The 14,251-nt window shown below is 53.5% G+C and overlaps 3 protein-coding genes across 3 annotated transcripts; 2 read left to right on the top strand and 1 right to left on the bottom strand.

Moving 5' to 3' along the window:
- Positions 1-647: 647 nt before the first annotated feature.
- Positions 648-2,186, top strand: J4E87_001088 (uncharacterized protein; the record flags this gene model as incomplete). The annotated part of the gene is made up of 1 exon (XM_049372737.1): positions 648-2,186. The coding sequence occupies one exon, from the start codon at positions 648-650 to the stop codon at positions 2,184-2,186; it is 1,539 nt and encodes a 512-aa protein (XP_049237395.1).
- A 3,008-nt stretch (positions 2,187-5,194) lies between these two features.
- J4E87_001087 (uncharacterized protein) lies at positions 5,195-6,214 on the bottom strand (the record flags this gene model as incomplete). Its single annotated transcript, XM_049372736.1, has 1 exon — positions 5,195-6,214. The coding sequence occupies one exon, from the start codon at positions 6,212-6,214 to the stop codon at positions 5,195-5,197; it is 1,020 nt and encodes a 339-aa protein (XP_049237394.1).
- A 2,437-nt stretch (positions 6,215-8,651) lies between these two features.
- On the top strand, positions 8,652-12,346 carry J4E87_001086 (uncharacterized protein; the record flags this gene model as incomplete). The annotated part of the gene is made up of 2 exons (XM_049372735.1): positions 8,652-11,519; positions 11,573-12,346. 2 exons carry the CDS (start codon positions 8,652-8,654, stop codon positions 12,344-12,346), a joined length of 3,642 nt encoding a protein of 1,213 aa, XP_049237393.1.
- Between the last annotated feature and the right edge of the window lie 1,905 nt (positions 12,347-14,251).

The following is a 14,251-nucleotide window of genomic DNA, read 5'->3' as shown; positions in this document are numbered from 1 at the left end:
GCTGCAGACACTTGCGGTTGCGAACGGAGCCGCTTCAATAGGACCACCTCCGGACCCGGATGTAGAGAGAGGAACACCGCTGAATGCTATACCCGAGACGTTGAGCGGGGAAGCGCGACATGGAGGCATTTTGCATGAGGATGCCCGGAAAGAGTTGTTGGTACTGTTTCAGGAAGCCGCAGATATGCGTAAAGCATCCGCAAAGGTCGACGAGCGTTTAGCTCGGCTTTTGGAAAGGCTTGGAGAGGAAACTGGCGCATGATCAGCGTGTCCATGTGGACTAGCTGCTCATTGATGGACGAGAAAGGGCCTGATCAATGATGGAGTGCAGAGGCGACGTTGTGTATAATACATACAGAACAATTTGCGCATGTGTATCAATCTGCTTGAAGGCGAGTATGATTTTCAATGTAGCCCGTACCACGAAAGACATGGATGACAAATGACGTGTGAGGGCATGGTGGGGTCGGCGTTTGTGCCCCTCCGACAGGGTCTTGGATCAGAAAAGTTACTCGAAGAAGGTGCAATTTTACATTTCTAAGCAACATACTGCCACCCGTCATATAACTTCGCGCAAACAGCAGTGCGCGCTTTCTTGTACCCACATCTCTCACGCATTTCAAAAATCGAATTAAAAAGCCAACAACATGGCCATCACGAACCCGACGCCCAACCAGCCCCAGCACGACGAGGACGACATCGACGTACATGATGTGGACAACACCCTAGACGCCGAGGAGGCGGAAGAGATTGTGGAGGACGATGGCGACGTGCCCATGGACTCAGACGACGAGGGTGACGAGGGTCGCCAAGAGATGGAGATGGAGATCAACCTCCAAAACGACTCGGTCGCGCATTTTGACGAGCACAAGGACAGCATCTTCTGCATAGCGCAACACCCCGTACACCACGAGATTATCGCGACAGGAGGCGGCGACGATGTCGGCTACATTATCGACGCGTCTTCGGCGGCAGCGGCGCAACCGAGCAGCGACGGACAGCCCACCGAGCGCGAGGGCCTGAAGAGCATCTTCACCCTAGACGGACACAAGGACTCAGTCAACGCCATCACATTCACCCAGCCAAAGGGACAATTCGTCGCGACAGCTGGCTTGGACGGAAAACTGCGCGTTTGGCAGGGCGTCCCCGACGGCAAGAAGTGGAAATATCTGGCAGAGGCACAAGAGGTCGAGGAGATCAACTGGGTTATCCCCAACCCGTCGCCCGACCACCCCAACGTCGTCGCGCTCGGAGCCAACGACGGCTCAGTGTGGGTGTACCAGATCAGTACAGAGAAGAACAACGAGCTACAGGTCCTACAAGCATACTACCTCCACACCGAGACCTGCACTGCCGGCACGTGGTCGCCCGACGGCTCGCTCCTCGCTACCATCTCCGAAGACTCGAGTCTATACGTGTGGGATGTCTTCGGCGATGCCGCATCCCAAGGTCTTACCGCGACGACCGATTCGCAAGCCGTGGTAGGCCTGACAGGTCTGGACGAGCGCTTCCGCGTTGAGGGCGGACTATACTCAGTCGGCATCCCGCCCTCGGGCGCTTTCGTCGCAGTCGGTGGCCCCGAAGGCCAAATTCGCATCGTCGGACTCCCCCGTCTTTCTCTCGCTGCGCCCGCGCAAGCGTCTACATCATCCAGCGGCGGAGGCGCAAAGAACAAAGCTGGAGGAGGCAAGCAGGCTGGCGCCAAAGGCGGTGCTTCGTCAGCTGGTCAAGCCGGACAGATCTTGGCGAGTCTCCAAGCTGGAAGCGACAACGTCGAGTGCATGAGCTTCTCCTCTGCACCACTCACACTCATGGCCGCCGGCAACGTCGACGGCTCCATCACCCTCTTCGACACCGCACACCGCTTCGCCGTCCGAAGGCGCATAGAAGACGCACACGCCGACGACGAGTCACCACAAGCTGTCGTTAAGCTCGACTTCGTTGCCAAGGAAGGCCCCGGAGGTTGGCTGTTGACCAGTGTGGGATACGACGGTGTTTTGAAGCGATGGGATGCACGAGGTGGAACAGCTGCGGCTGGAAAGGGCCTTGTAGGCGAGTGGAAGGGACACCGGGGAGGTGGTGAAGGAGGAGGTATCATGGCCTTTGTACAAGGAGATGGTGAGACAGTCGTCACAGCGGGTGACGACCATGTCGCGCTAGTTTTCAAGACGCCTTTGACCCAGTAGATTCCATACATGTCACGAAAGCAACCATCTCGTACGAACGACATCTCATTCAATCATGCCCATCTATGTGGACGCCAGCGTCACCTTCTACAGCACATAATCTTACGAAACGAGTCAAACAGGTACCACTACACCCCCGGACCCGCTAGCCATGACCGCCGTTCTCACGGACACGTCTGTATCGCACCGGGCAAAGTCTCCACTGCCATCAACACTTTGCCAACAAGTTGCTCCATCTGGACGTTTTTGCTTCACGCGCACTTGCTTTTCTCTGGTAGGAGCTATTGGACGCCGGCTAGAGTGCTGGCGGTCGTGGTCTAGATGGAATGTACGCTACTGTATATGCAGTACAAGAGCGTGTGTGTGCGCGGAGAAACAGAGCAGAGAGAGGAGTTGGGTGGAATCAGCCTGCTCTGAAGCATGAGTCCAGCCTTTTTGTGTAGCCAGTGTCTGGATCTAGTACGAGCGTGGCAGTGTAGTTTCCATGTCGTGTGTGGAATCGAGACGTAGAGGGATGTCAAAGATACCTAGGTACCAACATGGACAAACTAGCACTTTGTCAGGATCGCAATGCTTGCGCGACAAACGTAACTCTACACTGCCCAGATGAGTCTACACGAAAGCACTTGATGTACAGTAGATCTACCATTTACAACAGTAAAAGAACTTATCCCAGCAATTCACAAAGTGCGGGTACAGCACCCAAGCGCAATGTCAGCCATGATCCTATGGCCCACGGCCCAAGAGCCCGCTTCGAATCGTTCCAACGTTCCCTTCCAGAACAAGTAACCACGTACCGACCGTTTCGCCACCGCGCAGCCCGTTGGCGCTTTCCCCAGGGAACTGTGAGATTGGCATTTCAACGGTGAAAGTCGCCTCCCCTTCCTTGCTTGGAGGCAGAGAAGAATCTGGTGTTGTGTGGGGTCCCTTCAGCCTTATGACGTTATGTATCTCCACTCACTCGATGTATCCACCTGCGGGTTACGGATGCTCATCTTCATCTGCTATCTACCGAGATACTTCCATGCGAGATTCCTGTTGCGGAGGCGAATATACGTAAGAAGAACCGAATTGAGATTTCTTGCCTGCAAGCTGCATGCCTCGTGGGATAGTGGAGGCCCTGGACGGCCTGTCCGAGGTCGCGCCGGAAAAGTGCTCCCTGGCCAATGGGAGATGGGTTGCCTTTTGTAGACGATCGACGGACTTCGCGTACACATGTAAAGTGACAGACATGCTTACTGAAGTCTGACAAGGGGTAGTCAATGCAAGGTCGTCACTGTCGAGGAGGGAACTTCGTTGTCGTCGTGCGGGGTCGCGGAGACGTCAAGAGACGTCAAGTAATGGCTTCGCAATGAGGCTTACGACACAGGCTCATACTCCCTGCCTCCCAAGAAACGATCGAAGGAGGAATCTACTTCGATTCGCTTATCTGCAGTATCCTGTCCCGTCCCATTACTTCACAATCCCTCACGTATACTAATCAAGCGAGGCGTCTTCGCGGCAAAATCTTCCGTCAGTCTATTACTTCCTTTTTTTGGCCAAGACTCGGATCCCTGTGAGCGGGAAGCAGCAATGCAACTTAGGCGTGGTAGAATCGGCTGATATGACGCAATAACAAGACCCCGTCGTCAGCTGGAGACGACGGTGTCAAGGGGTGAAAGATGCGGAATTCTGAGTACGCTAACCAGGGGGAGAGAGGATGGAGGAACCCGGATCTTCACCTCGCATGAACAGGGTGTCGTATGCTACGCGATAGGCAAACTCGTCCGTAGCTAATGAAGGTACAGAAAACTTTTGAAGCTCGCGAAGCAAGAATGTTGGAGCTTCTTCATGCCGCTCATAATATGCATGATCATTCCTGCCATGTAAAATTACGTAGGCAATTTCCGGGAATGCTACTGCGGATACGCGTACGAAGGCATACAGGCTTTCCTACCTCTGTATACACCTGTCGTATCCCACTCAGGTACTCTGCTCGAACGACATCTGCAGCAGTGGGTCTTATTCCCCGGCGAGTATGACAGACGACTCATAGCTCAGCACATCGTAGCATCCCAGATGTGGTAAACCATCAAAACTCTACGCGAGCTGAAGATCTAGCGTGCTCGGCTTCGAACGTCACTGATGGGGCCAGAGTAGCGAGTTGACCCACCGCGTACCTGGAATGGGTAGCTGTAAGCGCATCACTGCTATGCTAGCTGCTTGTATGTCTGTTTCTGGACAGTCCTACGGCGGGGAAGACCGCGCCGTTAAGAAGGGCCGAATTGTCATGTGGTAGGCTATTCGTATCAATCGTGATGGCCGGCAGAAACGCTATTTTGGCGTGCGAACTGTTGAATTCCGCGGGTGTTAAACAGTTGTCCTATACCTCGGGACCAAGATAGCTTCAATCCGGGCATTCTTTCCGTGAGCCAATGAGAGTATCGCATGCTGTGTGATACCCGTCTGGGGCTGACTGACGTGTGACAGGATGTGGGGATTGCTAGACAAAGTCGGTAAGCGAGGCGCGATCCCAACGACGTCCGTGGAGTAGCAGGGTCCGCGTTATCGGAACCTGGATCGATTGAGCTGAACGGAATGAGAGTACGGTGGATCACTGGGGAGAGGTCATTGTGTTGCTGAATATGCTCATTCATATTGAAATGACTACCTGAGGAAGATATGCAGTAATCGCCTTTCCGTTTTTATACTTTGTAGAATCTAGGCAGTACACTCGTACGAGATGGGACACCAATCCCGTCAACCGCTCAAACGCCATGTCGTCGAAATCGTGGCCACTGCAGCAGGCAATATCAGGCAAGCTGGTCATTGTAGCAATGTAGAAAAAGAAAAGAAGCTTTTGGTTGCTCAGAGAAAGGCAAAGCCCAGGGGTATCGTGAAATCGTTGGAAGAAGTGAGAAACAAGGACAAGCCAGCAGCCCACATTGCATATCAAAGGTCAAGGCAGAGCGATGTTAAATGCATCAATACTGGAAAGCCTTGGTGGCGAGAATGTGCAAGTTGGCTTCCTAAGCCTCCATGTCGTCCATGTCTTCGTCGGTAAAGTCCTTGAGGAGCTCGAGCCCATGGAAATCGTCGACATCGGCGGAGCTCATGGAAACCATGCTCTGCTGTCGTGCGTGTTGGTTGGAGAATCCGGGGCTCTGCATATTGGAGTTCTGCATATGGGGGCTCTGGTTACTGTGGCTATGTCGTGGTGTTGCGTGGTGGCCAGGCATACCAGGTGCAGGGGCGTCCATGCCGAGAAGGCCGCCGGCGCACCGCGCTAGATACTCGTCGACAGCCCAGAAGCCGCAGCCAGCGTGGCGTAGAACTTCGTTCTTCAGGTCGAGGACTTCTTCGCGTAAAAGTGCAACATTCTCCTTGAGCATCTTGTTCTTTGCGGAGAATTCGCGAGCGCGTCCCTCGAGGCTGCCGATGTACTCCTTCTTGCGCTGCCTGCACTTGTGGGCAGCTACACGGTTCTTCTCGAGGTGCGTCTGGCGAGCGGACGATACTTGGAAAGGGTAACCGTCTGCAGTGTAGGCCTCGACCATCTGTGGCTGCGACTTGGGCCTGCCCCGCTTGCGCTTCGGCGGCTGAGGGTTGCCGTCGGCGTTATCCTGTTGTTGCACAACGGGGACGCTAGGCAGAGAGCCGGCAACCGCGTCTTGATTGGCCGAGTCCTGGCGGCTGGTGCGTCGTCGCTTTGCAGGCGGCATCTGAGGAGAGGCTTCCTGCTTGGGCCAAAAGACAGTCTCGTTGCGGAGTTGCTCGACAGGAATGGACGTCTCGCGCTCGTTCCGAGCGTCCCGAGGGGCGTGTGCTGGCGAGGGCTCCTCAGGCGGGGTGACTTGGCCGTAGCGCTCCATGGTGGCATGTGTAAGCAGCGAGGGTGGAATGGAGAAGGCTTGCTGGGGAGGCATTGAGGTGGGATTGCTGAAGGCGTTTGCCCACTTGTCCTGCTGGGAGGGGCCATTGAGGCTGTTCATGGCTGTGAAAGCGTCGCCAGCCCACTCAAACTGTGGTTGCTGTTGGATTGCTGTCATGGTGGACGACGTTGTTTGTTGTTGGTGTGGTGGGGGCACGGAAGGTATGGTGCGCAGGCCTGAGGCGGGAGGTTCCTTATATGGGCAGGAGGGTCCGACAGAGCTTATGTGATCAAGGCAAGAAGCAGCGGGCCAGGGCAGTTGTGAGGGAAGAAGGAAGAGAGCCGCGGGAGCAAAGATCGCCTGGCATGGGATTTCAAACAATGGGGGCTTTGGCAGCATGCGGAACTGAGGAAAGCGATTCTAACGAGCAGGGGCAGGCCTGGGGACCGTGCGATTGGTGGGTTCTGCGGTGCGTTACGTAGTGCGCCTTCCCGATCGACGATGAAGAGGCAATCGCTACCTAGCCCGCACGCCAGCTCGAGCATCTCGGCCTCTAGCGTCTGTTATGCTCGATCGCGATGGCCTGCCGCGCCCTGCCAGCTGCTGCCACTACTGGAGCCCGTCCGAATTTGCGTCTTTACAACATGCGCTTTTGCAGTTCCGCCATGACCAAAACGGGACAGTCCACTTGCCTAGCCATCCCAGTTTTCTCAGCCCAAGCTACTGAGCAGGCACCTAGCTCGACACAATGGTAGACAGCTTTCGCCGCCTTGGATTGGCTGCGAACCTCGTTTGCGCTACTCCGAGCGGTCTCCGCCATGCGAGGGTGGAGCGAGGCCTATGACGTTGTAACGGCTCGCTCCGCGGAACACGTCCGGGCTGAGAGCTGGGCCAACCGTCACGCTATAGCTCCACATGGGACCGTTCACGGCAATCACCTGGAAACATGATCCCACCCAATCACCGACGGCTCTGCATCCTGCTCCATCACATCTACATTCGACGATAGCTGTCTCCGAGTAGGAGTACTGCTTGTACATCTGCCGTTGCTCATCTGTTCCAAAGTGCAGTCGTCACCATTGTCGCCTCCAACGCAAATGCTCCCGCAACGATACTAGTGTGTACCAAGGCACAGCGGTAGACAGCTGGAACCAGCCCAGACCGTAGCGCACGATAACGGCAGGCCACGATGCTCCACAACCCATGTATTCTGTCGATCACAGAGTGCAAGCCTGTTGGCCCAGACGAGTTTCGCCGCCCGGTCCTACAGACAGGGTTGCAGAGTGGCGCATCGAAAAGTTGGCTGCCCAACATGGGAAAATTGCGAAATCCCATCTTTTTGCTTTGAAATCCGATCAGACCCCGCCCCAACCTTGCACACCTTGCATCATCGCGCCTTAGCTCCATGTGCCAATCACAATCAAATCCCGCTTCCTTCACTATCCTCACATCCTCACTCGTTGGCATGCATCTCGACGCCGCTTGCTCACAGTGAGCTCACGTCTTGCCTAGATCTCTTCGCTGAACAGTACCGCAACCTATAGGAGGGGCCTCTTGATCAATTCAGGCCCTCCACGATGATAGCCAAAATGCGTAATCCCATTCGTTGCCCTAAGTAGCTCTACATGATATACCCCAGCATCGCTGTAAAGTCTAAAAATGTGGGCATCTGTATCAACCCGAAAGTCGAATTAAACGATTACTCAAATCGTCACTCACTCAATGCCCAACGAAAAGCCAAGGTATCGATTACCGTCACAAGTTGTAATGATACGCTATTTGCCGGGAGACCTCTCATGCCTCTGTCACCTTGTGACACCCCACGAAGCCTTCGTACAACGTGGACGCTTGGTCCGACGTGCTTGACGCGCCTAATAATGTTTTGATAACGCGCTGCACCCCGAGAACAGCTTTCGTTAGTGTTCATCATTATGTGACGCTGTCGAGAACTTCGACCTTCACATGTCATGTATACCACTGTTAAACTCGCACTATTCCAAGGTTACTAGCGACAGCGACTCTTTTGAAGGAGATACTCGAGCCAAGGATTCCATGTTTAAGATGCAACCACCGTATTTACTCGCGTCGTTGCCCATGTGCAGTTGTTCGAAAAGTGCATGTCTATTGGGAAATGAAGGCAATGATCCAACGCTCAGCGGGAGGCGATACCTGAAACACTGTGGTGCCAATAGAAAAAAGGCAATGAAGCTGCTCGAATAGAGCTCGGGAGTGTCCAACACGTTCCTCGCTGTGCTATCAGCGCCGGGAGAATGCCTTGATCCATCTTACCCTGTCCTCCTTTGATATCCACGTTCAGCGGAGCGGTTACACGATAGGGAAGCTAATACACATCATTGGACGACCTCGGGAGGTTTCCACCATTGTATCACGTGGCTCCTCGTTGATGCAATTGGGTTAGCGTGTCTTGGCGGGAAAGCGCGACGCGCATCGCGTCGTCGGCGCAACAGTAGGAAAACACGCTCGCTCACGACCACAACCCCGACCCCGCTATGTCCTGAAAAGCGCCATCACAATCGCATACACGTCCAACGCGCGACCGCACACATCACTCAGTCGGACCACTCGCGCATCGCGATTGCGCTCAACCGCGGCCATGGGGTACATCAAGCAGATCACGATTCAGGGTTTCAAGAGCTACAAGGAGCAGATGCAAATCGAGCCCTTCTCGCCCAATTGCAATGTTGTCGTTGGCCGTAATGGATCGGGAAAGAGTAACTTCTTCGCCGCCGTGCGCTTTGTGCTAGGCGACGATTACCACAACTTGGGTCGTGAAGAGCGTCAGGCGCTGCTACACGAAGGATCCGGCTCAGCAGTCATGTCAGCATATGTCGAGGTATGCTTCGACAACACCGAAGACCGCTTCCAGACTGGCAAACCCGAGTTCTTTCTCCGCCGTACCATCGGCGCAAAGAAGGACGAGTATTCAGTCAACCGCAAGAACGCTACCAAATCCGAAGTCATGCAGATCCTCGAATCCGCTGGCTTCTCGCGATCGAACCCCTACTACATCGTCCCGCAAGGTCGTGTCACGGCGCTCACCAACATGAAAGACTCTGAGCGCTTGAAGCTGCTGAAAGAGATCTCCGGCTCCAACGTCTACGAAGAGCGACGCGCCAACAGTCTCAAGCTTCTGTCTGAGACTGAAAACAAATGCGGAGCTGTCGATGGTGTAATCGACTCCATCAACGGGCGTCTAAACGAACTCGAGGGCGAGAAGGAGGAATTGGAAGCGTGGAGCCGGAACGACAAGGAGCGCCGGTCGTTGATGTACATTTTGAAGTCCCGGGAGGAGGCTGACCTAGAAGCCTTGATTGAGAAGATCGACCATATGGAGAACCAGGGTCGTGAGATGAAGGAGGCCGACGAGGCAGCATTTGTACAGACTGAGGCCGACATCGCGCAAATCGACATGGATATCAACAGGCGAAGAGGCGACTTGGACGTTCTGCGGGAAGATCGCGTGCAGTCTGAACAAGAACGCAAGTCAGCGACACTGGAGAAGGCCAAGATCGAGCTCGAGCTCAAATCGTTGCAGGATAACCAGTCGGCCGCCCAACGAACGAAGAAGTCGCGGGATACACAAACGAAGTCACTCCAACAACAGATACGCGCACGAGAGACCGAACTCAAGAAGCTGATACCCCAATACAACGCAAAGAAAGAAGAGGAGGAAGCCGTCAGATCACAGTTGCTAGAAGCTGAAGGCCAACAGAAGCGTCTCGAGGAGAAGCAGGGTCGGACAGCTTTCTTTACAACCAAACGACAACGAGACGATGCATTGCGCGCTCAAATCGAAGAGTGCAATGCTGACCTTAGCCGCCGCAAGGCTGTTCTCATGCAGACTAATGAAGAGATTACTCAACTAGAGAGCGACGTTGAGCGTCTTGAAACCGAGATAGCTGAACTACGATCAACCATTGAGAGCGAAGGAGACGCTAGTGTCAACCTTTCAGCCAAAGTCGAGCAAGCAAAGGATGCCTACAAAGCGGTACACGACGAGCAGACGAACCTCTACCGAGAAGAAAACAGGGTCAATACTCAACTTACAAACTCGCAAGCCGAGCTTCGAAAAGCAGAAAGCACGTTCTCTCGACTGCTTGATCATGGCACTAGTCGTGGTCTGGAGTCTCTCCGTAGATACCAAAAAGAGGGGGGGCTAGAGGGGGTGCATGGTACCATTGCAGACCTACTCGATGTCAACAACGACTACAGAGCCGTGACCGAAGCAGCAGCTGAGGGTGCGCTCTTTAACGTTGTCGTGGATAACGATGAGGTCTCCAGTAAGCTGATTGATCGGCTCATCAAAGACAAGGGCGGACGTATTACTTTTATTCCCCTTAATCGCATCCGGGCTCATGACATGAACCTTCCTGCGACAGGGGACATGCAGCCACTTTTGCCAAAGTTGAGGTACGATGAAAGATTTGAGGATGCATTCAGACATGTGTTCGGCAAGATCGTTGTCTGCCCTGACTTGACTGCGTGCAAGAAGAACGCAAAGCAATACAATGTTCGTGCGTACACTCTTGACGGAGATAACGCTTCGCGCAAGGGTCAATACCGAGGAGGTTACCACGACCCGTCCAAGTCAAAGATTCGGGCTTACCAAACATTGGCCGAGATCCGCACACAATATGATGAGCTGCAGCAGCGGAAGCGAGATATTGCCACCGAACTTGAGCAAAAGCGTCAACAGCTCACTGCGGCACTCAGCGAAGTTCGACGGCGGGAATACGAGAAGGACAAGGGCGAAAACAGCTATGCGCCTATGCGGGAAGAAGTACGAATGAAGCAAAGAACCCTTCGAGACATACAGGACAGCCTTGCTAGAAAGAGGATGACCGCTTCAGCACTTCAGTCAACAATCAATCAGCTCGGCGCACAACAGAGTGACTGGGAGGCTGAGATTGCTTCCAAGTTTGAGAAAGCGCTGTCTAACGATGAGGAGCAAATGTTGATCACACTTCGAAGCACTGTACAAGACTTGAAGCGGCAATTTGCACGAGCCAAGGAAGAGCGCGCCATGCTAGAATCCCAAAAGGACGAGGCTGAGCTCGATCTTACGGAAAATCTCCAGCCAGAGCTTGATAACATCCTATCACAACAGGGCGGCGCAGGCGGGTCTACGGGCCAGTCGACGCGTTTACGAGAATGTGAACGAGCTCTAGATGCTGTCAATCAAACCATCGCGGACCTCGACCAACAGATCCAAGAAATCGACGCCCAGATTGAAGACATCCGGGCCCAGTTGAGCGAGCTGGAGAACTCAAGAAACGAAAAGGAATCTAGCAATAGGCAATTGGCAAAGGCTATGGCTAGGCAAGAGCAGGCCATGTCCAAGAAGGACTCCGATCGTAGTCGTTACACAGACCGACTAGCGGAAGTCAAGCGGGATATCCGTGATCTGGGTACCCTTCCTGAAGATGTCAATCGGAAATACACTCGATGGGACACGACAAAGGTAAGCTTCACTTTCGCCTCTTCAAACCTGCACACAGCTGACATTACCACAAGGTTACCAAAGAACTCACCAAGGCCAACCAAGCGCTCAAGAGCTTCGCCCACGTCAACAAGAAAGCATTCGAACATTACGAGAACTTTACGCGCCAGCGACGGACCCTAACAGAACGCCGCGCCGAACTGGACACATCACGCAAATCCATCGAGAATCTCATCGATGTGCTAGACCAGCGCAAAGATGAGGCCATCGCCCGTACCTTCAAGCAAGTCGCCGCAGCTTTCGGCGAAGTTTTCCAGCAACTTGTTCCCATCGGCCGCGGTCGCCTCATCATCAACCGCAAATCGGACCGTGACGCACGTGGAGACATCTCTGACGACGAGGATATGGAGGAACAAGAGACCCAGGGGAAGAAGAGCAAGGTCGAAGAGTACACAGGTGTGAGCATCGCTGTATCCTTCAACAGCAAGCACGACGAGCAGCAAAAGATCGGTCAGCTCTCTGGAGGCCAAAAGTCGCTCTGCGCGCTCGCCCTCATCTTTGCTATCCAAAAGTGCGATCCCGCGCCCTTCTACCTCTTTGACGAAATCGATGCCAATCTCGACGCGCAGTATCGAACTGCTGTTGCGCAGATGCTGGAGCGATTGAGTGGTCATGGTGGAAAGAACGCGGATGGAGGTGGTCAGTTCATCTGCACGACTTTCAGGCCTGAGATGGTACACGTGGCGGATCGATGCTATGGTGTTACCTACACGAATAAGACGAGTAGCATCGATGTTGTTGATAGAGAAGCGGCGCTTGAGTTTGTCGAAGGTATGCAGAAGGCTTAATATGGGTATCAGCACAAGCATTATGCAAGTCGATGAAGGAAGTGTACTATGGAACTGTATGAGTCTTTTACGCAAGAGGAGGGTGCGCTTGTTTTGTGTCAATTCACGGTTTTCATGTGTGCGATTATGGCGACTGGACTGGGAACGTGTTCGTAGGACTAGTCAGCTATGATTCTTCTGTCTTTATTTCCTGAAGTCCGTAACTCTACTCCAATCTGTGTTTTGTGCAGTGTAATGTACCGCGAGTTTGCCAGTCTGGTTGAAAAGGCGCTTTTACTACATCTTGACCTTGGACAAAGCAGCAAGAAGAAAGCTTGATTCTCAACCTTTTGGGTATTGGTAGAGAGCTATAGTAGATTTGAACGACTCCTTGATGATACCCACTTGCTCTCATATACTCATTTCAACGATTGATACGAGGGCTGGGGCAGCTTCTCTGGTAGCAGCAACGTGATCGACTTGTCAAAATGGGGCGTACGGCACCTGCCCACTGGATGCACAATGGAAACAAAACATCATTATGGATGTAAGCTGCTGTCTACAAGCCTCTATCGTAGCCTGTGAAGTTCGCCTGACAACCAATGCGCAGCCTTGGCACTGGAGTTTGAGTCAAGAAAAGCGAACCCGACTGGAAGTCTGCTCAAATCAATTTCCCCCCGATTTTGTTCTCCTCCTGACCATAATCCGAGGCGAAGGTGAGCCAACTGCCGCACGCTCGAACAAATTACAGCCAAACAGCGACGTGCTCGCTCTTCCTTCCGATGTTGTGTCTCTACACACGGCGACGGTACCCGAACTATTGATTATCAAAGCCGCATCGTCTCTTCTAGACCCTGCCTCCTGCCTCGCATATTGCAAATCATGCCATATACTGGCATTGATCGGTGTCGCGAACAGGCAAGTTCGAGCAAAGTGTGGGTTTCGTGCTGGAAGAGTTCGTCTCGAGATCGGGTTCTTCGCTGTACATCGTTGCATCTACACAGCTGAGGGGCTTGGCCTATGCGCTTCGAAAAGAGGAATTCGTGTCGAGAATCGGGGTTTACTAAGGGGATCGCGAGAGGGGTATCCACGAGCTAGCCGTATTTAGCGCTGACGGGTTTATTCCGGCAGTTCGGGTAGCGGCTTGGTGCTTTTGTCCGACGACAACACATCTCTCGCATCGTGATCACTGGTACTTGTGGCTGAATAGCTGCATCTAGGTATTGATTAACGCCGAATTTTGCCACTGTTCGCGCGTCCGGTCACGCTCGTAGACGTGGTTTCGACGTATCGTCTCTAGTGCAGGTGTGCTAACGCCCGACATGGACCTCTGCGTCCAGCCTTCGAAGTAAGCGGTAGCTTGATTGCGCTGGCTAGGTTCAGGGGAATGCAGTGCAACTAGCAGCAGAGGCGTGGCAATGCGCATGTATGCGCACCCAACTGTATGAGTCTGCAAGTACTGCGAGGCCAGCAGTATAGATGTGTAATCATCGGATAGGGTCGGAAAGCCATCTGGAAGTCGTGGCGTAATGAGGCTGAGAAGGATGCGAGCAACGCCGAAGTATGCCACGACGAGAGCAGTGAAGGCGTCGCGAAAGTGCCGAGTTTCGGTCGAAGTGTCCTCCCAGAACAGCAACTTATCCGTATCCACTGCATCGTTCATATACTCAAGCCAAAGCGCCTCAATATTGCTCCCAAGCACGGTGTAAGCATCGAGGCCAAATTCTGGTCGCGATGCGCCGGTCTTCCGCGCGACATAGACGTCCACCAGGTCGGATACATAGCCCATAAGCGTCTGAAACCGAGGTAACTCAACGTATCTCAATGGCCCGTACAAAATGCCTTGCATTCGGAAAGGTATCCTCTTGCTATTTCCGGTCAGATTGATGAATGTCAATTGAGTCCGGAGATGATCTGCAAAAGAAG

Source organism: Alternaria ethzedia (genome assembly GCF_023757985.1).
Source record: "Alternaria ethzedia strain BMP 0044 chromosome Unknown scaffold_2, whole genome shotgun sequence".
Classification (NCBI taxonomy): domain Eukaryota; kingdom Fungi; phylum Ascomycota; class Dothideomycetes; order Pleosporales; family Pleosporaceae; genus Alternaria; species Alternaria ethzedia.
Note: the sequence above shows the minus strand (reverse complement) of the source record. Positions and strands in the feature narration are given on the sequence as shown.